Source organism: Labrus bergylta, chromosome 6, assembly GCF_963930695.1.
Source record: "Labrus bergylta chromosome 6, fLabBer1.1, whole genome shotgun sequence".
Classification (NCBI taxonomy): Eukaryota; Metazoa; Chordata; class Actinopteri; order Labriformes; family Labridae; genus Labrus; species Labrus bergylta.
Genome location: NC_089200.1, coordinates 18,054,319 through 18,078,899, shown reverse-complemented (window position 1 = coordinate 18,078,899; position 24,581 = coordinate 18,054,319). Strand labels below are relative to the sequence as shown.

The window sequence follows — 24,581 nt, the reverse complement described above, 5'->3', positions numbered from 1 at the left end:
ACAGTTTTTAACACAGTTTAATCGCTACTTCCACTACATTTCCGAATACTTTCTTCAATTCCAGAAGTTGTATCAACCAAATTGAATTGTATGCAAAAGTAAAAGCACTCAAATGACTTGATTATCAGAAAAGTATATTGCTAAATACTACAGACTTTTATTGGGTTGTATTGAAGCATTAAGCACAGTCACATTCAGGCAGAATTTGTATAACCATAAATACTTAAATTACTCAACTATTGTTAAGCTTTAATTATACATTATGTCTTGGCAATACATCAAATTCCTGATTTTTATGTACTCGGTATTAGTATTTATTGACGGATGTGTTTATTGTAAGTTAAGTTTATTTGTATAGCACGTCTAAAACAGCTTCAGCTGACCAACGTTAAGATTAGGGAAAACAATAATAGAAAATATTTTCTTAAGAGTTAACCAGAAATGTGTCATAACCCGGAAGGCTTTAGGACCATGAAGCCACCTGCAGCAGCCACATTGCAGAGTGCATGTATTTAAATAAGAAAGTCACTCTGATGGTGATGAGAGCAACACACCTTACCCACGTCAGGAAGAAGGAAGACTGCAGCTGTTCTGGCTTCATTTCTGTCAGTGTAAACTCAGTGTGAGCTGCTCCCCTGTTTGTCTGTCTGTCTGTCTGTCTGTCTGACTGTCAGTCTGTCCATCCATGCCATCTGTGTAAACCTGCTCTGTCCGGGATATTCTGCTGTTTCACCGGACCTCACGTCTCTGGAATGAGTTTTATCAACTGGAGGCGAAGCGTGAAGAAAAATGACAGCAAAAAGTGAGTAATCGAGATGAAAATCAGTGTAGGTCAAGGCCCTGTCGATACTTGTCTGTGTTCACAGTGTTATCATTAAGTTACTGTGTTGTCAAGATCATCAAAGATCCTCTTATAAACCACACAAATACTCATTTGAATACTCGCGATATGATCAGTGACGTTCAGACCTGATTACTGTAGATGTAGTCAGAGATGATTTCTGTTCTCTCACTGTTACAACGCTGTTACTGTTCACCTATCAGTCATCTGAATCATCTGAAGCAGGCACCCATGTAATAAATACAAAGAGGCTGAGCAGTGTGAGTCCATTGGAAAAGTAGCCTACTGTTTGAATATAAAGTTTGTTGTTACGATCTCAACCTGCTCTTATTTGTCTTGCTCTCAATCTGCAGCCTGTTAGACATTACATTGTTGTCATGATGATGTGGACAAACAGGCTTTCTATGTACAGCAGTGGGCTGAAATACACTTAATGATTAAAAAAAACAAAGTAAAAAAGTGTGATATCTCTGCTGCATGGCTCATGTTTTTAAAGCTATTTTTACATCAAACTAAATTACAGGTTTTAAAGAAGTTCTTCTTGTTTGTAATATGATCACAAAGGGTCGTCTGAAAACATTAAGGTGAAAATAACTTTATTTTCCATACAAAAAAAAAAGATATTTACTCTTTCATAAAATGCCATCGTTTGAAATATTCAGGAAACTAAAATTATGGAATTCACTGTGTAACATGAGAGGCTCTCCTCACAGACAGGCAACCAGTGATGTGGGACAAAATGTACAACCTGCTGAATGTGAAAGGGGTCACACACTAGGCTAGGCTAAATTAACTAACACAATTTTGACTTTTGACATTAATTTGAAGACTGCTATCATTTGTCACACAGAGCTTTTTTATGCTGGTAAAAACTTTTGATTCAAGCTTTTAATACCCCGTACTCGTCTGTTCCACCAGACGTTCAAATCCGACACCCTCGCACACATTCTCTTCTCACTATCATGACATCCACTGTAATATTCTGTCTAAACTGACCTTTGACCTCTTCACAGAGATGTCGCACAGGGGCAAGACATGCCCGACAGTCCGGACTCCCCGAGTCGGTACGTTAACAATGTGCACAAATGAAGTCACATTTAATAATTTATCAACAAACTGAGTGCTACTCACAGTGCTAATAACACATTTAATTACAGTAACACTGAGCCTCCACTGACACACACTGACTTTAATGTATTTTCACAGGTTGTCAGTCATAAACAGTCCAGAGATGGATCCCATCATCACAGATTTCAGGTAAGTGACTGAAATGAAAGTAAATTAAGTCAGCATCATTTAAAAGCATTTTCTATGTTACAGATTCAGTTTGGGTTTTAAAATGTATCACTACAGTTTGCCAAAGATCTGTCCCAACATCAGGCTGATTTCACAGACACTTTCCCCGCATTTTCAAGTTCATTTCTGCAGAAGAAATAAAACATTGTCAACAAGTCAGCAGCCTGGGAGTGTCTGCATGTATCAGTGTCTGTGTTTCTATGGCTCTCATGATCATGTTCCTCAAACAATAGCTGCCCTTTAAGCTTGTTTCCATCCCTTGAGATTTCCTTCTTTTTTTCTTAGCAGACCCAATTTTGTTTTTTCTGTTTCAGGTTACATCTGCCCGGAAACAATAATGGTCCAGAATCAACAAATCCATCTAATGGGTAAGTTAGAATAATGTGCTTTGTATGCTTTAACCAGAGCAAACCTCTGCTTAAAGTAGCACAATCCTCTAAAACGTGCAGATGTCTTACAGAATGGAAGAATTCCTCTTGAAAAGTTTTCACAAATGTTGTTTTCTACTATTCTACGATCCCATTTGACAGTGAGTCGCTGTTAGCAGATTGCTGGTGACAGCTGACCTAAAGGGCTTCTTTACATATCAGTGACATGTGGAGGTACAGGTCATCAGAAGGTTAAAAAACTACATGAGTGTGAACAAGCTTCTTCTTTAAAATATATAACTTCTGCATTCTTTCTCAATGCATATGAAGCACGAATGAATGATCAGTTAAATCTAATTTAAATTGGACAGTAAATGTTAAAGGTGAGAAATATAGCACTTTTACATTACCCTGGGAAAAAGACAAATTTGCAAGCTCGTGTTTGTTTTGAATTTGCTTTGAATCTTGAATCTTTGGGCACTGTGTCTGGTGCTTCTTGAATTCACAGTTTTCCATCTGACCTGATTCAGGTTGGGCCAATCAAAATCATCTATCTATGTTGTTGCAGTGAACTGGCTACAGGTTTCCCCAGACATGCGTATCAGCATATTCCAAGTACCCCTACAATACCAGCAGGATAAAAAAAACAAAAAACAAATGATTGTTACAAATAAAACTGACGCTGACTTCAGGTAGCTCACTAAAATGACACTGCACTGCTGTTGTTTGCTGGTGTCACACATTAATGTACAGTTAACCTGACACTTTTTGGTGCATCTAATAGATGAAGATAGGTTCTTCTTACCATGTTGTATTTACAAAAAATATCGTATTTGATCTAACTGCCAACAAAAAAAAAAGAAGCAAATAAGCATAATACCTTCGACCCTTCAAAGAATGAATGCATGTCTTTTTCTTTTAAAGTTGTTTTTGTCTTTTTATGCCTTTATTTAAAGATAGGACAGTGGATAGAGTCAGAAATTGGGGAGCGAGAGAGAGTGGGGAATGACATGCGGGAAAGGAGCCACAGGTCGGATTCAAACCTGAGCCGTCCACTTAGAGGGCGATAGCCTCCGTACATGGAACACGACTAATCACTATGCTACCGGAGCCCCTAGTGCATTATCTTTTATACTCTCGCGTCACTCAATTCAACAGTTTCAAGTTAGGTTATGTTCATATAAATGTGTTTTCAGGGGTCATTGTTGGCTATAATCCTTGTTGTTGTGCAGTAAAACATCCTGGGATTGTTTAAGGAATAGCTCTATTGCCCTGATACCAGCATATGACCAGAAATACTCAGGATGATTTACAATTGTTTGCTCAATGAAAGTCACAGATATTTCATATAATTATGTCAAGCTGAAAGCCTACATAGTTTGAAATCACAACAATCCTTGTTTTTCTCTTGCCAAATCCAATTCTCCTCCATGAGGACAGCAACATATCAAATCTAATTATGTCCACCTTAAACCCGTGACTCTCTGTGCAACTCACAGCACACAAGAGAAATGGAAGCAACAATTAATCATTATTCTTTTCACTACAGTCTATAAAGAGTTTAACGTCCCTCATGTATCTGTGCTGTAATGCTTCACTCGCGTAATTGTTATTTTTAGTGGCTACCATGGAGGAGAAAAATATGTCAACTTGTGTTGAGTACTCAAGACAGTCACATGACTCTGATCTTTATGCCCTCTTCATTTAAGTGTTACTAATTACATTTCTATGCATGTGGGGTTTGTATGTGTGCATAGGACTATACAGACAACATTTGTGTCTGGCTCTGTCGAGAAATATTATTTACAATAGGTCAGCAGATATTCTCTTCTTTTGTTGTTTCTCTTCCAACATTATTCAAACACACTAGCCCCCAGTGATGTAGTTAAGTAGCAAAACAAGTTATTATTTAATTAATTGATTAAGCATATGATTGGAATTATTCAACATTTTTCTGTTTAGCTTTTGAATATGAAGATCTTTCTGCAATCTTTGTCTTGTTTGACTTTGGACCTGAAGATCTTTGAGTTGTGGGCTGGTAAAACAAGCAATCTGAAGGCATCCAATTGGGCCTGACGGGCATTCTTTCTGTTTTTGTCCAAAAAAAAATGGATTCTTACTTGATGACAAAGTCGTTTATTGTGGCACAGATACAGGGTGTGGAACAGAGCAGTCCTTACACGAGGCTCAGTGAATGTTACAATTTGTGCATTTTGTGGGTCTTTTCACAGCTGTCATTTTGATCTGTCAAAACAAGAAATACATGGATGTAATTAAACGGATTATGTTCTATTAAAGTTGAATCAGGGAGCATTTGTCAGGGAACTTGTGTGCACAGTGGCAGAGCCCTGCAGCTAGTAAAGCTAAATGGAGTATAACGCTTATCAATATACTGAGCATGTGTTTGTACATCTCTCACATCACACACATCTAATCAGAGATTTAAAAGTGGTGAAATGCTATGCTGCTGTGTCCCTTTTCATTCATGATTTCAGGCCTCTCCAGAATAAGCTGCATCTTTGTCTTCTATTCCTGTACCCTCTGTGGTCGCTGCAGCGCTCAGTCTCTGCCACTGCAGCAGGCTGGAACTGAGATTCTTAAGTACGCACCAGCACACTCTTCAGCAACCTTTCAAGCCTCATTTTTCTTTTTAAAACTACAGTGGCAGACATTTTTATGTCACGGACTCAGTGACGGACGTTAACTTGTTTCTTGTTTCCCTTCATAGATAAAAATCCTCAGGCCATGAATAGTGGGTATTTAAGCCCGCCCCCTGACTTTGCATTAACCAATCACAGTTTGGACTGCAATGTGTAGTATGATGATCGGAAGAGGTTGTCAAGCTTTTTTGCTTGTGCGTACGTCTGTGTTTGTGTGTGTGTGCGTGTGTGTGCGTGTGTGTGCGTGTGTGTGTGCGCGTGTGCGTGTGTGTGTGTGTGTGTGTGTGTGTGTGTGTGTGTGTGTGCGCGTGTGCGTGTGTGTGTGTGTGTGTGTGTGTGTTAGAAGCATCACAGATAGACAGTGTTTCCTCCCCTCGTGTGATAGTCATCCCAATCTTATTAAGATCTGCTGTTGCTGCTGCATCCTACCTCCTCCTCTTCTTCCTCCTCCTCCTCCTCCTTGTCCTCTCTTCCTCCCTCCCTCCCTCTCCACTTCATACTCTCTCTTTTTTTAAACCGCCTGCCCTTCTGCTGCTGCCTCTGCTCTTGTTGCTGCTGCTGAGGCACACACCATTACACTGCACTGCTGGAAAAACCCCAGGCTCCCAATCACTTCTGCAGTTTCCTTTTTCTCTACCATCTTTCTCCATCTCTTTCTCCTACACACACACACACACACACACACTTTGCCAGATGAAAATGTCAGAAGAGGAAGAGACTCTGTCAAACGGGTAAGGTTCTTCACATGTTTTGATGGTAGTTTGGCCTCTGTAAGATGCCTTGTCAATGTGTGTGTGTGTGTGTGTGTGTGTGTGTGTGTGTGTGTGTGTGTGTGTGTGTGTGTGTGTGTGTGTGTGTGTGTGTGTGTGTGTGTGTGTGTGTGTGTGTGTGTGTGTGTGTGTTCTTGCTGTGGGACTCTCAGGCATGTGGACAAACTTGCTTGGTTTATTTTAGGTGCTGCTCAGCTCTTTTGTGTCACAGCTGAACGCTAAGAACAACTTATAGCCGCTGGAACAAATGTGATGAAAGCGCAGCGAACCACAGGCCGTGAAGTAATGCTTCGTCACTGTTGGAGGGGTGTGAGTGTGTGTGTGTGTTTGATCTGTTTTTCATTGGCACATGGAGGGGTGTGCGCGTATAAAGTGCTTGTGTGCTGCTAAGTGGCTTCATGCGTGCATCTGTGATAAGGATTATCATTGTTTAAGCTGCTCTCTCTGGAGAAATCAACTCAGAAATTCAGCTGACTTGAAGTTCAATTCAATTATAGGGACAATGCGTAGTATGGACATCCTCGACCTATTAGACTCACTTCTTTGTGCTGGTCATGATGTCTTTCTTTTCTCATACAGTGGACAGTTATTCCCATAATTTAGGGACTCTTTCCTTTACTGAGTGCTAACTGAGAGCTTGCTCCATATCTCTGTCTGAGGTCTCAACAAAAATCCTGTCCTCCAATCAGTTAGGACCATTTCAATTTGATTTACGCCATGATAAAATGTTACTGTTGATTAAATGACTAAAAAGTTACTGATTGTTATTTTTTGATTATATCCCCTTACATGACCTTACTAATGAGGCCAACAGGAACATTTAATCAGAGTAATGTTGTACCTGCTGCTTACAGACTCTGCTTTAGTCACATAAGCAAACAGGCTCTCCAAAACGCCCCCTCCTTCAACAATTATTTACATGTGCTATTTATCTATAATTTATGCGTGTCATCTCAATCTGACAGGAGATACGTTTCCATCTAGGTTCTTAACCTATGAAGACAAAGACTTCATATGGTTGAATAAGTCGACTTTGAGAGTCAAGTTTTAGTGAACGTGTAGGAAATAATTATAGTCCATGTAGAGTCAGCAAAAGAACAGTGTGACTAGTGTGAAGTTTCTTTGGGATTGGCATACACAATAAAGATGTAGTTAGCTGTTCAAACATCCATCCACTTGATTGCTTATACAGTGTTTTGTGTAACTTGTGATTTTAAATGCTGCTTCACCTTTACTCACACAGATGGAAAACTGTTACAACACAGTCGAGAAAGCCCCTGTTTGATGTAGGCAGTGGCCTCTTTGGTCAGACATGTGACTCTGCAGCAATATCCTTGAAATCAATGACAAAAACACACTCAGTTTGCTACCTTGTTGCAGTCTACGCTTGGCATTGTTGATGTCTGTATTATTTATCACCTTTGATTTAATGTTTTTTTTTTTTTATGATAGGCACTTAATAGAAAATGTCTGAATGAATTAACAATATTTGTATTATTTATTCACAACATAATACTACTGTTCTCACATAACCTTTGATTAAAGCTCCTGTGAGGAGTTTTTTACTGGTTATGAAAAAGACACTTAACCCCATATTTCTCCTGCTGCTTCGTAAGCGTTGTGTGAATGTGTATAAATGGGATTAGTTAATACTTTACTTAGCAGCCTCTGCCATCACTGTGTGAATGTGGTGTGAATGGGTTACTGTGACCTGCAGGTGTGAAAGCGCTTTGAGTATTTAGAAGAAGGAAAAAAGGTTGGGAACCATTCTCTATATGACCCACAAAAGCAAACAAGATAACTAGCATTAAGACTATTTCTATATTGTAAGTTTTTGCTCTGATATGAAGACAATGCAAACTGAAAAAAAACATATTTCTTTAATAGCAACTGTCATTGTGAGTCTTGTGCCGTTATGAGGAAGCTGGGCTTGTTACCAGTCATATGGTGGACGCAGCAGTCAGTCACCCGCATGTCGTTAGCGAGAACTGAGCTAGTGTGTGTGTGTGTGTGTGTGTGTGTGTGTGTGTGTGTGTGTGCTGCTTTATTGTGGTTGGTCTGGTGGTGTGTGTGTGTGTTTGTTACGCTTCCTCTGTGTTTGTAATTTGCAGGAATGTAGAGGGAATACTGTCTAAGTCACTGCTGTCCTATTCTTCTGCAGCTCTGTCAAAGTGGTAACACTGCTTGACAGGTTTTGTAAAAGCTTCTCAATTGTCAACGGGGAACAGTCGTCATGTGCACTATACAACAAAAGAAATCATTACAATACAGAAGTTAGACGGGCAAAACCATACTGCATTTTAAAGAAACCAGATTTCTCTTTCATATCAATGAAATGGCATCGCAAACAAATAAAGACATCAGAAAAGCAAGTAACTCTCTTGAACAAGTTTTAATTTCCACTGCAATGAGAGAAAATAATCAGCCTTTCAGATACATCAACTCAACTCATTCTCTCAGCTCATTATGCTGAGTGTTAATGTGTTCTTTACATGCGGTTCTCTCCCAGACACTGAGAAATAAAACATCTGAGCAGATCCATTATCAGTCACACTGAGTGAGATCAAGGAGGAAGGCGGCTGGTGAATAAGGAAGGATTCTGTCATGACTTGTGCTTTATTTAGTCATGCTCTACGCTTGTTGTGTGACGGTCATGTGCCCTACAACATGAATAAAAAGCAAAATTACACTTATTATGAGTGGAAGTGTGTCACTTTTACTAACACAGCTGATGTAGAAGAAAAGGTCAAAAAAAAAGGTCAAGAGGAAATAAAACTATTTCAAGCAGCGACATCATCTCTCCCTCGTCTGAAGTGTTCAAGACTGGTAAGTTAGTCTGTATTTCACAGAGGTAGTGGTGAGGTTGTGAATTACTGTAATGGAGCTGATTTCCTCTGTAATGTGCCGTGTGAAGCAAACAGAAATAACCCCAACAGCATACGCACTGTTGAGGCAAGTTGCTTAAAAGGTCTGACTAAAAAGGGTTGAATTACACTGGAAAGAGTATGTAAACTGAAACAATACCAAGATCCAGCCTTTGTGACTGTAAATGAGAACAGGGTCACTGCAGTAGAGAGAGAGAGAGTTACTGTGGTTGGGGAAAGGTGACAGGAAGTCTTTGACACTTATGAAACCACAAATATGAGTCAACCTAATGATTTGTGGTCCTATATATACTGTGAAATTGTCGTGAACTTGACTGGCTTAGTACTTGATTACTCATCCACCACGAATTAATCAAACAACAGGATGTTCCTTTCCTTTTTCAGAAAAGGACCTGCTTCCATCCCACCTTGCCTTATTTATTAGATGATAATGTACTGTCCGTTCTCATCGAGATGTTTTGTGTGTTTTTTTTCATACAGGTGCTTGCGGTCAGACCTGTCGCTGGCTCTGGAGGACTGCATGTCTGCCTTGGATCTGTTCCTCAGAAACCAGTTTGAGGAGGCACAGGCCCAGCTCAGATGCAGGTAGGAAAGCCACCCTGAACCTTGTGCTAATATAGCTGCTGATCTCAGCTCTATTAGGAGCCCTGAACCACCTGGCTTTGTGCGTTCATGGACAAATAAAATCAAATAAGAGACAACGAAAATGGGGTTTTGCATGATTTTACACACAGTTGTTAAATATCCTGGTATATAGGCGAATGCATGCTGCCTCACTGTGTTTGTCATTAGGCTTACTGTGCCTTTAATACAATGACACGTGTCCTTTGTCAAAGCACTCTGACTATAATGTCATTTTGATAGTAATTAGTAAATGTAAGTATGCTAATGCCCGAAACCAAGCAGGAAATACTAGCTTTGCATCAGCATATTAGCTAAGTGATTGTGGTCATCTTAGCTTACTGATGTAAGCTAACTGTATCTCTGTGCCTGAAGAGACTTGCATAATGCAGGAACCTATTGATAGTGTCTGTGATTGGTGCTAAAGAGAAAACGTTTTGCACGTTTAAGTTGAACACAAGTAGCTTATACCTGCTTTGCATCCACAAGATAGCATAGTCATTCTGTGCATGTTGCCACTGTAACTTCACTAAATGTTGCTTAGCGCTGTGCTCATGATGGATTAATGTTGGGTCTTTGTAAATAATATTACAAAGAGTAAGGTCTAGAGCACTCTTTTCTAAAATGTCTCGAGTTAGCCAGTAGCCTACTGGTTAGTGCACGCGCGCCATGTATGAAGGCTGTGGCCCTACAGGCGGTGGCCTGGGCTTGAGTTCCACCATGTCATTCCCCACTCTCTCTCTCTCCCTGGAAAGACCTTTAAATAACAAGAATAACAACAGATAGATACAGATACAGCCTAACTGAGCAGCCTGATAAATGGGTTGCCTCGTTTCAAGGTTATATTCAGGATGAAGGTATCCGCACTTCTGTTGCTTCTGTTTTGATGATGATTCGGCAAAACCCTTATCTGTTGCTGTACTGCTTTCGTTGATTTATCTCAAATAGCCACAGCTAATATATTAAATAGTTTCCTGTTATGAGTGTATGTTTTTCTTGAAGCAATTACATCTTATTGGCTCCATAAAAATGTTGAAAAAAAATGATTAAAGTCCTGCTATAATGATTTTTTGTATAATAATGACGACAACATTTTAACGTTTTAGATCGCAATATAAGAACTGATAGACTATAAATAAATTGAAGGTTTAATACCGTGTCCTGTGCATGGACAGAAGCTACAGAGATATTAGTCACTCCAGAGCCTCGGAGCTTAAGGACGTTTTCTGCTGATGCTGGAGCATTTTAATGATAAAAAGCTTTACTTGACTGACAAGTTACTTTGAGTCTCAAACACACACTCCCTCTCAGGGCTTTACATGCCACATCTACTTTAGTACACTATCACTGTGTCATCAAGTTTCTCTATTGTCCACTGCTCTTTCTCTCCCTCTATTATCAGAGGGTTTATCACAGCTTTGCTATTATTCTCCAGCCTCTTTTTCTTCTCTGAGGCTGTGAGCCACTCCTTGGCCCCAGTTTCGTCTTTTCAGTGCCGGTTTACACCCGGACTGGAGACAGGTTTTTATACTACAGCTAGATTGGAAATCATTGTACGTTTTACATGCTCCAAGTGTCAAAACCATTTAACCCTTTCACGCATACTGGTCACTAAAGTAGACAGCAGGTAAAAAGCTGTTTTCTGCTAGATGCATTAGTCTTGATGGAATGGTTTCACATCAGCCTCTTTAATGGACATAAGCAAGTCATCCAATACACTGCCACCCACTAGACAGACGTAGTAAATGTACCATATATTTCTCCAAAGTCAAGATGGTTGATGGAAAAACCCCATTGCCATGCGGCTCAGGAATATCTTTCCAATCCTAGTGTTCTATAAGACCCTTACAGGGGATTTTTTTTTTTTAACATCAAGTAACAATTAAGGAACAATATTATTATATAAACAGAAATTCAATGATTTGTATATGCATTAAAAAATAATGCTAAAATTTAGCATTGCAGTGTTGCAGGACTTCTGTCTTCATAAAGAATGAATTTTTTTAAAAGCTAATAAAAAAAATGTTACTTTGCATGTCCTAAGAAGTAAAATAAGTATTGCTTCACTATTTCATAATTCCTTCATGAAAGGGTTTTAAAATGGTATCATTTATTTTTGCTTCTTAACCAAGGCTTAATAATCTGTAAAATACCACACAATGAAGGGAAATCTGTAAATCACCCCCTGCAACATCCTTGCTACTGCTACCTGAGACTTGGAAGTCTGCTCGCTGATCAGCTCCCCCATTTCTCTTTCCTTAGCTTCACACTTGCTCGAGCACCTGAACTAACAGGAGTGGTGAATATGAACATGTTTGTAGCTGTTAGTAGCACTGATGGTTGTTTTTGTGCATGCAGGAGGAGGACTGAAAGAATGTCAGCAGAGATAGGTCTATTTGATAATCATTCTGGGCTTCATTGTGATGTGGGCTGGATTGTTGTCTCTACTTGCTTAACTGTACTTGAAAGGTATACAGGAGTTTTTTGTCGAATGAAAAAGTTGGATTAATTTCATACAAGTTGCCCAATAACCATGTTTCCTTTCTACAAGCCTTTCCCTGCAGTTTTGAGACAGTAAGGGTCAGATAAAATGTTTTACATTGAAGTTTGAGGCATCAGTCCTAAGTAAGACTTTTTAAGGTGTGACGACATGTCTTTATTAAGGGAAAGCCAATAGTAATAGTATTTCAGAGAGAGCTTTCATTATCTATATTTAAATATCATGTGTGCATTATTTTACCCCTACATTCCTGTTTATGGACAGTGGCAGCTGGCAGCTGGAGTCTATCCCTGCAAGCACTGGTAGAGGTCCAGGGTTAGCCATTATAGTGTTTTTGCACTTACTTGTACCGCTTGTCGTTGTAATGCCTGTACCTAACTGTTGAAGGAAAGTGTGAAATGAGATTTGTGTAAATCACCTAGGAAGATGTGGGACTACGTTTTGTTCCTGATATTAAGTGCTAATTCAGATATTTGGACACAGTTATTCACGATTGTTCAGGATTGTAATCCATTAACACAGAAGCAGGAGTCTTATGGATTCAATCAAAGAAAAACAGTTGATCCAGAGGAGGTCTGTCAATCACACTCACTTGGAGACGTTGTTTTCCCTCGCATTAGCTTCAAACTAAACATTGGTGAAGAATGTGTAATGCTTCAAAATGTTTTATCACCTGTTTGCTTAGGTTGATAGCAGCCCTACAGGATGCCCCTTTTCTTAAATGTTCTTCATCATCAGAGACTGCGTATAGTCCAAACTATTCTTCATGCAGACACCAGTGGGCAACTCACACCCTGTTATATAAATCTATAGGTGGAACTGTCCTTTCATTTTGCTTATCTCTGATATGTTTCAAATGTAAAAGTCCAAGCTACTTGTTTCTTAAAGTCAGGCAGCCACAGCAGACTCACCTACAGCATTGTACAAACATGCCTGCTTAATAACCAGCCAATTGATTTTTCCTCTCTCAGTCAGGATTCAACACCTCAGAGGTTTCCAACAGCAGGCTTAGCTTTATTTGCCAGCTATCTGTTCAAACATGCCACCAGACAAAGTATAGCCAAAACAGTGCAATCTTTATCTCCCAGCATACCCTGTTCCTTACAGCTGTAGCAGGGAGGGGGTGCAAAAGGTGAACTATGGTCAAGATAAATCTAACTAATCAGACTGAAGTCTGCAATGAGGTTAAAAATGTTCCTTCTGGTTTTGGAACGTATTTGTTCATTTCTGAAACTTTCCAACTGAGAAACAAACAGAAACAAACTCATTGCTTGTACCGATTCTCTTGTCATTACTTTACTTCCTGATTCATACTTACACGTGAGGAACTGACTCAAAGGCGTGGATCCACACAAGTAATTTTGGAGAATGTACAAAACCGCTCTGTCCTTGCATGGTGGAATTTTTTGTCAACATTTTGTGGGAAACCCAGCTTTAATGCTGTGAGCAGGGGGAAGACCTTTTTTTTGTTTCCCGGAGCCTCGGGATGATAGTGATTGAAAAATACCTCAGGGCTGCTGTGAAATAATTGACATTCTCAGCCACTTTCAACACAGCTACAAGCAATTGAATTTACCTAACAGCTTCATCTTAAAAAGGTTTCCCAGGTTGAGTTTTTTTTTTGCTGTTGTCTTACATAAGTCTGACACAAGACAGGGAAATCTCACTGCTTCTCAAGAAGTATCTCCGCCTCCATTAACTCTCCAATGTAACTTCCTGGTTGTTGCTAAGTTGTTGTTGTGTCCTGTTATATCGGTGGATTCAGTAGTAGAGAAAGTTATGCTCTCTGTTAAAAAATATCCTGATGTACCGATGCAAATGTACGACCCTGACAAAATGACAGCCACTCAGATTATGATGCCTTAATCTCTGTCTGTCTCTCCTTCTCTTCAATGAATATAACATATTCTCTTCTTTATGAATTGTGCAATCAAAAAGCAAAGTTTAAGTGGATTATTATCTGAAAACTTTGTTTCCAGTTTTTGTAACAGTGTGTACACAGTGTAACTCCCCAGCGGCTGGTCACATGAGTCAGTCTGTGGTGAACACCAGCGGCATGTCAGACATGCAGACTGGCAGCATTCCTCACTACACCCCTCTGCCTTTCTGACTGAAAGTGAGCATGTTTGTAATACATGAACAAACACACAACATGAAGGTTAATACAGAACATATAAAACTATTTAAACCGTGCAATTAAACAGCAGCAGGACAGCATATTAATGATAAAGATAAAGATAAACTTTATTGATCCCCTGTGGGGGAAATTTGTACATTACAGCAGCTCCAGAAAACAGGTGATGGGAATATAATTATTAAAAATAAAAATAGAAGTTAAAAATCATCAGTTAAATAAAAAAATTACACAGTAACTACACTGGAAAGAGGTATTGTTATTAATAATAGTTATTGTTATTAATAATAATGGAAAATGAAATGGCATTGCACCATGTTATTTTTATTGTTTAGCTTGAGTTTTTTTTATAGATTAAATAATGGGTTATAACCAGAAGAGCAGCCTCTTTTGACTGGAGCAACAAGTCAATCTACTGGAAAAATGTGTGTGACACTTTTACTCCTCCTTCATCCCTTTAAGTACCTGCAGGAATTCTGTCAAACACAGGGCGTAACATAACACACCAACAACCGCAGGATCATTAATGTACACTAACTGTTTTTGGTTTTTTTGATATCCTTTACTTCAGACATTCATTGATGTCCCTCATTCAATAACTACTGTGTGAATCTTTAACTCCTTTATTAAGACACCAAAAACAGCATCTTTTTTCATGTGAATCACCTGTTGGTTAAAATGTGATTTTTTTTTTTTCTTACAGAAAAATTCAAAGTGTGTTTTCTATTTCATAGAACCAAAGACAGCATGTATCACGCTCTCACCTATGCCACCATCCTGGAGATGCAGGCCATGATGACATTTGACCCCCATCACATTCTGGCTGCAGGAAACACCATGAAGGAGGCCCAGGCTCTCTGTCAGCGGTAAGACCCTCCCAAACCACCAGGGTGAAATGTAAACCCAACAGCACTTTGTCTTTTGTCTGCTGTAGAAGTAAAAACAATTAAAAAAAAAAAAAATCTCCTGAAAGCAAGTTTTTTTCAAGTTTTCAAGATTGAAGGTAATTAAAATGTATCCATAAGAGGTTATTTGGAAAATAGCATTTTACATTGAGACACACAATAAATGGAACTGAATCTTCTGAACACTGTCTCCTATTAGCAACATCATGCCAAAAGCAGAGCGCATGCTGGAATCATTGAAACACACGAGCCAAAGAAAGGTCACAGCAGTGTGTGAATATTTTTCCTGTAGCCACTGTGACAGTCTGTCATGATTCAGACTTATGAGCTAAATCTCAAAGACACACCTCTTAAACAGAATGTCACTGATCAGTATTTTGGCTGCACTTACAGTATGGCTTCTCAATTTTGTGTCTGATTGTTGGGAAATAAAATGCACACTCAGCATCATAAGGTAACTTCAGCCGACAGCATATCAGCATCCTGCCTCTGGAAAGAGGCTGACTCACTGATTTCAATAGAAACAAGAGGAGCAGAGAAATGCAGGTCAACAGTGCTGCGGAAACACAATCCTGGCTACTTAACAAAGTCTCTTATCATAGACAACTACGGGAAGTCGCTGAAAATGATACAGAAATAAAAAGCAAGGCTTTAAGAAACTGTGTTTCTCCATATCCTGATCCTTAAACTTTATAACCACACGGTTTGTGATCTTGTTCTGTTCACCTGATTGTTTCCATTGTGTGTCAGTTTGTTAAAAAAAAAAAAAAAAAAGCGTTTTATTTTCCCATTTTACAACTAACTAGAATGTTAGCAATGACAGCACCATTGCTTGATCTTTATATTTGAATGTGGAGTATCATCTTAAACCATTACTGCCCTAATTATTTCCCATTTTTTCTGTATTCCCTTCCTGCCTTGATTTTAAATGTTACTTGTCTTTAAAAAAATCCGTAATAAATTCTTGGATTTTGTTTTTATTCACTCAGGCATCGCAAGAAGTCCAGCTTCTCCAAGAACTTCACAGAAGGTCAGTCAAGTCGTTTGTTGACAATATGAGGAGCGTAACTGTTTTTAAAGCAGCAGGTTTCAGAATTAAGGAGGCAGTTTAAGATGTTTGGTTCAAGAGTTAACGCCTTTGAGTGCTGTACACTATTTCAAATCTTTGCCTCTGTGTGTCTGTGTGCTATTGTCAAATACTTTATACACATTGTATGTGTTTGTGTACATATGTGTATTGTATTTGGAATAATGCTGCAGCTTTAGGGCTTTGTGATTAATTGTAACGATGTGAAAATATATATTTTTTTTACATCAGAGGAACTCCATGCAGAGGTGTGTTTCGCCGAATGTCTCCTGCAGAGGGCAGCGCTCACCTTCCTTCAGGTCAGGAGACAGCCTTTCACTTAAAGGGATACTTCACCCGTTGAAACATGAATCTGTATTGACATTGGGTCATATATGTAGTAGAAATGTGAAATACATTTTGAAGTTGGTGCCTTCTTGGCCGAGAAAAGGCACAAAGTGTCTTTTTGGCTCATGTGGATGAAAGACACCAAATCCCAGAATGCACAGCACCGCAGGCCACTCCCACTAAGGTCCTCTCGTTACAGACACATATTTACTTCAACACATAAGGCTGTTTCCTCAACTGATTCTGAGATTTAATCCAGAAGGAATTGGCATCTTGGAAATTCCTGGCATAAAGCAGACTATATGTCTGTGTTCATAGGCAGTGAGAGCACCGACGGCCAGCGGCAAGCGGCAAGCGGCAAGCAGCGTCCAGCGGCGGCCAGTGGCCGCAACAGCCAAGACACAAGACCAGCCTGTCGCAGCAGCCGTCTCGCCGCTATATTTATATTTTTTTGCCATTATCACCTTTCTCCATAGAGCCTGTTAGCATAGCTTCCAAGTAATATGGCGGACGTTAAGTTTCGATTCTGGGAGTGAGTTCCCACCTACTGATCTGTGATTGGTCTGTAGCTTCAGTGGTCAAAAATATGAGGAACTAGCATTGTAGTTTCACCCTGCTAACCGCAACAGCTTCCGATGACGCAAAATGACGATTTTTTTCATAATCAGAAGCTCCTTTTCAGACTTAGAAATACAAAGATTTCCCATCACAGGGGAAAATGAGGGCAGGATGCACGACCATTCAAAAATACTACCAGGTTTCAAATGATATAAAGCTTAATGCAAATGGGTGAAGTATCCCTTTAATCTGCCTCAGCTTCTACCTCTATTTCTATATTTATAATAAAAAATAACTTATTCTCTTCTTTTCCATTCTCTGTTCAGGATGAAAACATGATCAATTTCATCAAAGGGGGAATCAAAGTGAGGAACAGCTACCAGACATACAAGTGAGATCTAAATCTTGTCATGTGTTTTTATCAGTTATACTTTACCGCATTTTCTCTTTCTCCTTTAATTAAAAAATGAATTGAAATGCAATTCCATGTGTACCTTACAGAGAACTTCACACGGTCCTCCAGTCGGCTGGATACATTCACGGGGAAAACCACGGCCATTTTGAAGGTGGTGTAAAACTGGGAGTAGGAGCTTTTAATCTCGTAAGTTGACAGATGAATACACGCATTTGTAAAAAATTTAAAAATAAAATGTGGTCAAAGAAAATCGTTTGGGGATAAAGGACTTCCACAAAATATCAAGCCTGAGGTATATTTAAAGAATTCTTAATCTTCTTATACCAAAATTTACACACATACAATTAAAAAATTTTTTTTTATCTAAATGGGATATTCCTGGTTAAATTAAAAATAAAGTAAAAGATGGTCCATCTACAAGTGTTTTGATTGTTTACTTTGGATGTCTGAACCTAAGACATCAAGAATGAATAAGTTGTAAATAAATGTAAATGATTTCCTGTTCTACTTTTTTGTCTATATGCAGTGGAAACTTGGTTTACTTGGTAAACTTGGTTAATTCATGATCCTTCCCTTGTTATAAGAAGAAAATAAATCCTCATGTAACCTTGCAATTTGCCTTTTTATTCCATTTGTTATCCACTCTCTGCAGATGATCTCCATGTTGCCCACGCGGACGCTCAAGCTGCTGGAGTTTGTCGGTTTCTCTGGTAATAAGGTGAGTTATGCCAGTGAGTAAGAGCCAGTAATGTCTGACAGAAGCAAGAGCTGATAGGACAGAGGGTGGATACACATGTTTGACAGGAAATGGATTGTCCTGTGCTGTGTACAGTAATGTAGTGATGGTCGGGGAAAATCATTTTAAATTGTATATTTAATTATTATTGTTAAAAACTATATATACAAAAAACATTTAAATAAAAAATAAAAACAATGTATTATTACGTGAAATGGAAATTAAAGTAATGTCTAAAAAGACTGAACATGTAAGTTTGCACATGACATCACCAATGAAGGTGTCTGCTGCTCTTTACACAGAGATGAACATAACCTTTGTGGTTATTTATTAAGGATTAAATGTCCACTCAGTGCTAAATACATACATGGAAATTACTTGTATTCTGCTTCCAGACTTATTGGGGGTCACAAGCTGAAAAGTTTGAGGACCACTGCAGTGATGGGTCTTTGATTTTAAATATGAAAAGAACATGAGGAGAACTAATACTTCTATCCGTGGTTGCAGTTTCGCTGGTTGACTAATTCATAGTAAATATTGCTTTGAATTTGTAGTAAATCTTGTGACTAACACAGTTAACAGAGGTGAACCTGACATGTTTAGTGAATCATGAAATATGAAACTTCTTCAGCTGTAAAGATTGATGGCTAAATGACTAAGATGATTCTTTGATTTTTGGAAGTTATGAATCTATTTAAAATCTCAGAAGATATGAACATTGATTTTTACATAAATCTTTTTTTTTTTCCCCGCCTCAAATAGAAACCAATGACTGATCCTTTTCTCTCGATCATGAGCTGTTTATTTGTTGCTGTTATAAAAATATGACTTTTCATGTATTCATTCTTTGTCAAGTAATTTTGTTTTCAGAACCAGTGAATAAAAGAACAATATAAAAGTGATGTAAAAAAACAACAGCTGTCCTTTAATTTGCAAAACAATGAAATGTTATAAATCAAATCTGGAGTTGAGAGTAATACCATAACCTGAACAGTGTGAATGTTCATATCCTGATCTGTATATCTTTATTATGCTCTCTCATAAATGTGCACACTCTCTGTTCAGATTAGATGCCTAAAAAGGATCAAGTGGACATACAGATGCTTCTGGTCCTTCAGCAGAAAAAATCAATAATAAAAATCTTCTTTTTTTTGTGTGTGTGTTCCAGCTCATGTGTACACAACTGTATGTGTTTATTTCTGTTTGTGTGTGTGTTGATGTAGGAGTTTGGTCTGCAGCAGCTACAAGAGGGCTCTGCAGAAAGCACATTCAGATCTTTCCTATGTAACATGCTGCTGCTGTGTTATCACACCTTCATGAGTTTTATACTGGGTGAGAAAGGACACACACACACACACACACACACACACACTCTCTTATCATTTCTCAATCACGCACTCACAGGCCGCTGCGACAAACCACCAAAAACGGATATGGTTAACTCTGTTTTTTCTTTGTCCCTTACAGGCACAGGAGAGGGAGATGTTGAAGATGCAGAGAAACTACTGCAGCCATATCTCAAAAAATATCCCAAGGTTTGACAGTGTTAAGAGCTGTGTTATCAAAATAAAAAAGATAAAATATATTCTGAAGTGTTCCCAAACGTACTGTGGTTTTTTTTTTTTTTTTCAGGGATCCATCTTTTTGTTCTTCGCTGGTCGAATCGAGGAGATTAAAGGAAACCTAGATGCTGTGAGTTCCCATCATTCTGTTGATCTGGGGAGATTTTGTCAAGATACATTTGAACTAGGATTAAAATAAAGAAAACAATGAAGCTGGTTCTCCATTTTATAACATAAAAGTCATAAAAAAGATCTGTGTTTTTATATCGAGTCGCGCACATGTTGAAATCACTGAATATGGTTTAAAAGGTTACATTCTCTGTGGTTGGTGTGTTTCTAGGCTATCAAGCGATTTGAGGAGTGCTGCGAGGCTCAGCAGCAGTGGAAGCAGTTCCACCACATGTGTTACTGGGAGCTCATGTGGTGCTTCACATACAAGAGGCACTGGAAGATGGCCTACTTCTACGCTGACCTGCTCAGCAAGGAGAACTCCTGGTCCAAGGTGGGCTACAGAAGAGATGGATTTAAACATGTCCTGACCAAATAATGAGGCAAAACTAAATTAGGCAGAAGACTGGGTACTTTCCTCACACCATCACAAATAGGTGACTCAGAGCTGAGTCACCCTTTGTGTTGAAACGGGCAAATTTTCAAGAAATTCCTGACGTAAGCACAGATGGTTAAAGGCACTAAAGTCAGTGAAGCTGGCATGAAATTAAACCCCTATTTCTTTGTTTGGCACATGTTTTAGATTCCTGAAATTCTGTTCAAGTCATTTCTTTTAACAAATATGTTGTCGCTCTTTTCTCAGTTTGTAGAGAAGCAACACCATTAAAATCAACTCAAAATGTGGTGTCTTAAAGGAGTTGTGTTTATGACATAAACCTTACACAGAAATCATTCCCAACTTATATTTCAGTGGAGCATCTTATGTTGTAGTAGTAAGTTTTGTTTTCACCTGACGGGCACAATGCATGAGATAAAATGTATTAAATATTTGATAACAAAGGTGAAAAAGAAAATGAATTACATTTTATGCCACTTGAAGGGGCAGGAAGCTTAGTTAGCATTTTAAAACCAAACCTGAATTCTGTATATACGCTGACCCTCTAATTTCCTCAAGTTTGTAGTTTTTGTCTCCTCATCTTAAAAAAAAAAAAAAAGATTTGATTACAGTAACTAACCCTTTTCTCCCTCCTACAGGCTACCTATGCGTACATGAAAGCAGCCTACCTCAGCATGCTCACTGCAGATGATTGCCTAACCTTCGGGGAGACTGCACTCACTCTGTTCAGGTATGAAGTAAGAGCTGAGGCTTTACAGCAGCAGACGTGACTCACTGTGACACTGTGATATCATCTTTTCTCTTGAAATACAGGGGTAAAGGGACTTTGAGTTTGAATGTATTATTATAGACAATGTCTACCAGGCAGTTGATTTTTGTAAACCTTTGTAAACTTTGAGATGTGTATGGCTATAATTGTTGTGTCGCATATTTTCTTAATACCACCAATGTTTGCACTTCATCATATTTCAGGCAGGTCCCTGGGCTGAAGCAGAAAATAGCAGGGAAATCTTTACCAACAGAGAAGTTTGCTATCAGGAAAGCACGTCGCTACCTTGCAGAAAGCCCCATTCCTCTTCCTGCTCCTCCGCTGGTCAGTACTGGATGAAGCTATTTGACGTGTCACACTGCTTTACTTGATGTATAAGCATGACGGAATTTTTGCACTGATACTATTTTGGATTTCTTTCGTATGTCATTTGACCAACAATAGAGGCGGAAATTGCTGTTTGGCATCACGCAGGGGTGACAGTTTAAAAAGATCTGAAAGCCATGTGTTAATCACGTAGGGCAGCCTACTAAGATTTGCATTTAATGAACGGACCAATTAGGATGTAACTCCATTTCCGTCTTGGAGAAGTTTTCTTCGAGCTAGTGATGTAATGAATACAGTTGTTCAATTAAAATCCATTTATAGAACTGAGTTTCTTTAAAAGTGAAAATGCATTTTCTGCTCACCTGTATCAATGAAAATGTTCTTTCTTTTCTATGTGTTTTCTAGGAGATGATGTACATCTGGAACGGTTATACAGTCATTGGCAAACACAGAGACTTGACAGAGGGCATGCTTAAAACACTGGAAGAGGCCCAGGCTAAACTTGAGAGCAGTATGCAAAATTATCTTAAATGATTTATTTTGGAAGAGGATGATTGTAATGTATAATATTCATAGTTTATACTGTATTTCTTTAACATACATTTTTTTTAAGGCAGACTGCATTTTAGAGGCTACACTCATGCTAAATGTATTGTGAGCACGTTAGATAATTATGTAGTATATAAGTAACTAAATATGAAAGTAAATCAATTACTGTATTGTGTATTGTGTTTGTCAGGGAATGAGTTCTCCATAGATGACCAGTGTCTTCTGAGCCTCTTAAAGGGACTGTGTCTCAAGCACCTGGGGCACCAAGAAGAGGCCGAACACTACTTTACTCTGGTCCTCTGCAAGTAAGCCTCTCTCAGTAACATGCACAGATTCATACAGTATCTGTATTGAACTGTGTAAGCCCATCTTATTTGTTTCACATTCTCTGGTTATATAATAGTAAGTCTTTGTTTATACTGACTACACAGCCACATATACTTCAATCCATGTTTTTTTTCCCCAATTAATTGCAGTGAGAGTCAGATTAAGTATGACCATTACCTGGTTCCTAATGCCCTGCTGGAGCACGGCCTGCTGTGTCTGGAGAAAGGCCGAAAAGATGAAGCTATCAAACTGCTTGAAGCCGCCAAGTAAGTATTCTACAAGCAGAACAGACAGGATGTACAGCTGCAACCTTTTGATAACAAATAATTATGTTCAAAGTTAAATGACTTTTAACTTTTGCTTTTTGCTGCTTTTCAGGCAAAATTACAAAAACTACTCGATGGAATCTCGGACACACTTCCGGATTCAGGCTGCTCTGCTCAAAGCAAAGGCTATGGGGGAGAATGGCAACCACGTTCCCTCCAGCCCGTAACAGACGTGGGAGGGAACAGCCTTTTTTCTTTTTACATCAGGAAAGTAGAGGAAGAGGGATGGTTGTTTTTTTTTGTATGTGCGCCACCCTTATAGGGCACTGCATCTCTATGTGACCTTGGGATGGGTGGGTTTAATAAGCCTTCTTCCAAAGTGAAATTATGTTGAACTCCTCTTCCTTTTATATCAAAGACAGACAAGTTGAGAAATGAACCTATATTTATGAAACATTGCTATAGCAGGCTGGGTTGTCTAGCACTGTGACCATACATAAGGGGCACACCTTATAAGGTAGAAAACAAGGTTAAATTATGTAGTATATAATATAAATTACTTCAGCTACTAGTCCAGGATAAGATTAAGCCTAGTCCATAGTGGTAAGATTGGATCTGGCAGAGCCAAAGCACCAACCACCCCCCATAGATTTACTGACATCAACTCCCTGTGGCCTGCATTTGAATATTTTGTTACAAAGCCTTCCCACTTCTTATGATCAAATATAAATTAGAGATAATATATTAAATGACTTATGATGAAGGATGATACATATTTATTTGTTGACATCATCATCAGGTATAACTGAAATTTTGTGACTTACCTATTTTTAGATCAAAACCACTTGGATTGAATGAGTGTGGGTTTCACTTTTACACTATGACAGCTTTTGGTTTATAGAGTGCCTCAGAGTAAAATATTTATTTTGAATATTATTCCTTTCCTGAAAATATTTTGAAATGCTGACACACTGTTGAAAGAAAGAAATGTTCAAATCTGTAATGATGGTGTATTTCAGTGTCATTTGCAGTTTTGTGTAAAGAAGGAAATGTGCACAGAGCTAGGCAAAGAAAGTCTCCAGAGTTCAACTATTTGACTTACAGGTTATATACTGTAAATGGCATCTACTACAAAAATTGTCCCGTTTTAAGAGGACAGATGAATGTGTCTTTTAGAAAGGCAAACTCCCTCCTTTTCTCCTCCTGGCGTGTGGGACAGACTCCAACAGCACTTGAGCCTGAACAAACAGGCCATTCAGGCAGAGCAGCAAAGGACTGTGAGCGTGTCTGCCTGTTGCATCTTTAGTGAGTGAAGAAGCTCTGAATGGCAACTACCAATTCCTCCTACTTCCTCTTCTGCTCCTGTTTGAGGTCTGCTTGAAACTACCACCTGCAGAAGGACTTGAACTACAATCTTGTCATATAATAATCTGTATATCAACAAATCCTTGCAATGCTTGTCATGACAACAAGGGGTCACCTCTAATTGTGTTTGTGATGACGTTGTTTGAAGGGCTGTGTCCAAGCAACACAGGGTCAAAAGAGAAGGAACCCAGATGGTGTCTCAAGTGTTGCAATTAGACCCCTGCTTATTTATGCATTAGATTAAGGGTTAGGATTCCGTAGGATGACTAGGAGTAAATTTCATTGTTTTATGGTGGAGGAAATTAACTTTCAAATTGCTTTAATAGCAACCACTATCTGGTTTATTCCAATAACAGAATATTTTATTATCTTGTAATTAATTGGCCAATAGTCTTTTTTCCCCCCCTTTTGATTTGTGGTTTTATCTAAAAGTTATTCTTTACCGATTTAGTGGCATTGTGATGTTTACAATCAGAATATTTTACAGGGCAAGGCTACCACTGACTAGAATGACATTCCTGTACATACTGAATGTTTCTATTGTAATTTAAGATGAAATGATGAAACGCTTCTAAACAACACATTTTCTGTTGTCATTTTTGTACCACTGTCTGAACCACGAAATAATCTTGTGGCTTAATCTAGTAAAAAAGAAAAAGCCTACAATGAGATCCTCTTATTATGTGACTACTGAAGGCAATGGCAGCGACAGATAAGATTGCAAATTATGTCAGACTTGCACAGAATA

The 24,581-nt window shown here is 38.7% G+C and overlaps 1 protein-coding gene across 2 annotated transcripts; it reads left to right on the top strand.

Annotated features, from left to right (window-relative positions):
• Positions 1-461: 461 nt before the first annotated feature.
• ttc39a (tetratricopeptide repeat domain 39A) lies at positions 462-24,414 on the top strand. Of its 2 annotated transcripts, XM_020632046.3 has the most exons (21): positions 462-802; positions 1,855-1,905; positions 2,048-2,098; positions 2,452-2,505; positions 9,301-9,405; positions 14,810-14,941; positions 15,970-16,010; positions 16,299-16,366; positions 17,279-17,343; positions 17,454-17,553; positions 18,020-18,085; positions 19,327-19,435; positions 19,571-19,638; positions 19,736-19,795; positions 20,006-20,167; positions 20,869-20,960; positions 21,203-21,323; positions 21,732-21,837; positions 22,066-22,180; positions 22,352-22,468; positions 22,581-24,414. In XM_020632046.3, the coding sequence occupies exons 1-21, from the start codon at positions 753-755 to the stop codon at positions 22,693-22,695; spliced, it is 1,848 nt and encodes a 615-aa protein (XP_020487702.1). In that variant the 5' UTR covers positions 462-752; the 3' UTR covers positions 22,696-24,414. The 2 variants fall into 2 exon arrangements, with proteins under 2 accessions (XP_020487702.1, XP_020487703.1); XM_020632047.3 differs by lacking the exons at positions 462-802; positions 1,855-1,905; positions 2,048-2,098; positions 2,452-2,505 and adding an exon at positions 5,416-5,896.
• The last annotated feature ends 167 nt before the right edge of the window (positions 24,415-24,581 follow it).

Bases quoted from the DNA above. Each gene is read 5' to 3' on its own strand.
- ttc39a (XM_020632046.3), top strand. From the start codon at position 753: ATGAGTTTTATCAACTGGAGGCGAAGCGTGAAGAAAAATGACAGCAAA. The intron at 803-1,854 runs GTGAGTAATCGA...ACCTCTTCACAG, and splicing joins AAGAAAAATGACAGCAAAAA to AGATGTCGCACAGGGGCAAG. The intron at 21,838-22,065 runs GTATGCAAAATT...TGTGTTTGTCAG, and splicing joins CCAGGCTAAACTTGAGAGCA to GGAATGAGTTCTCCATAGAT.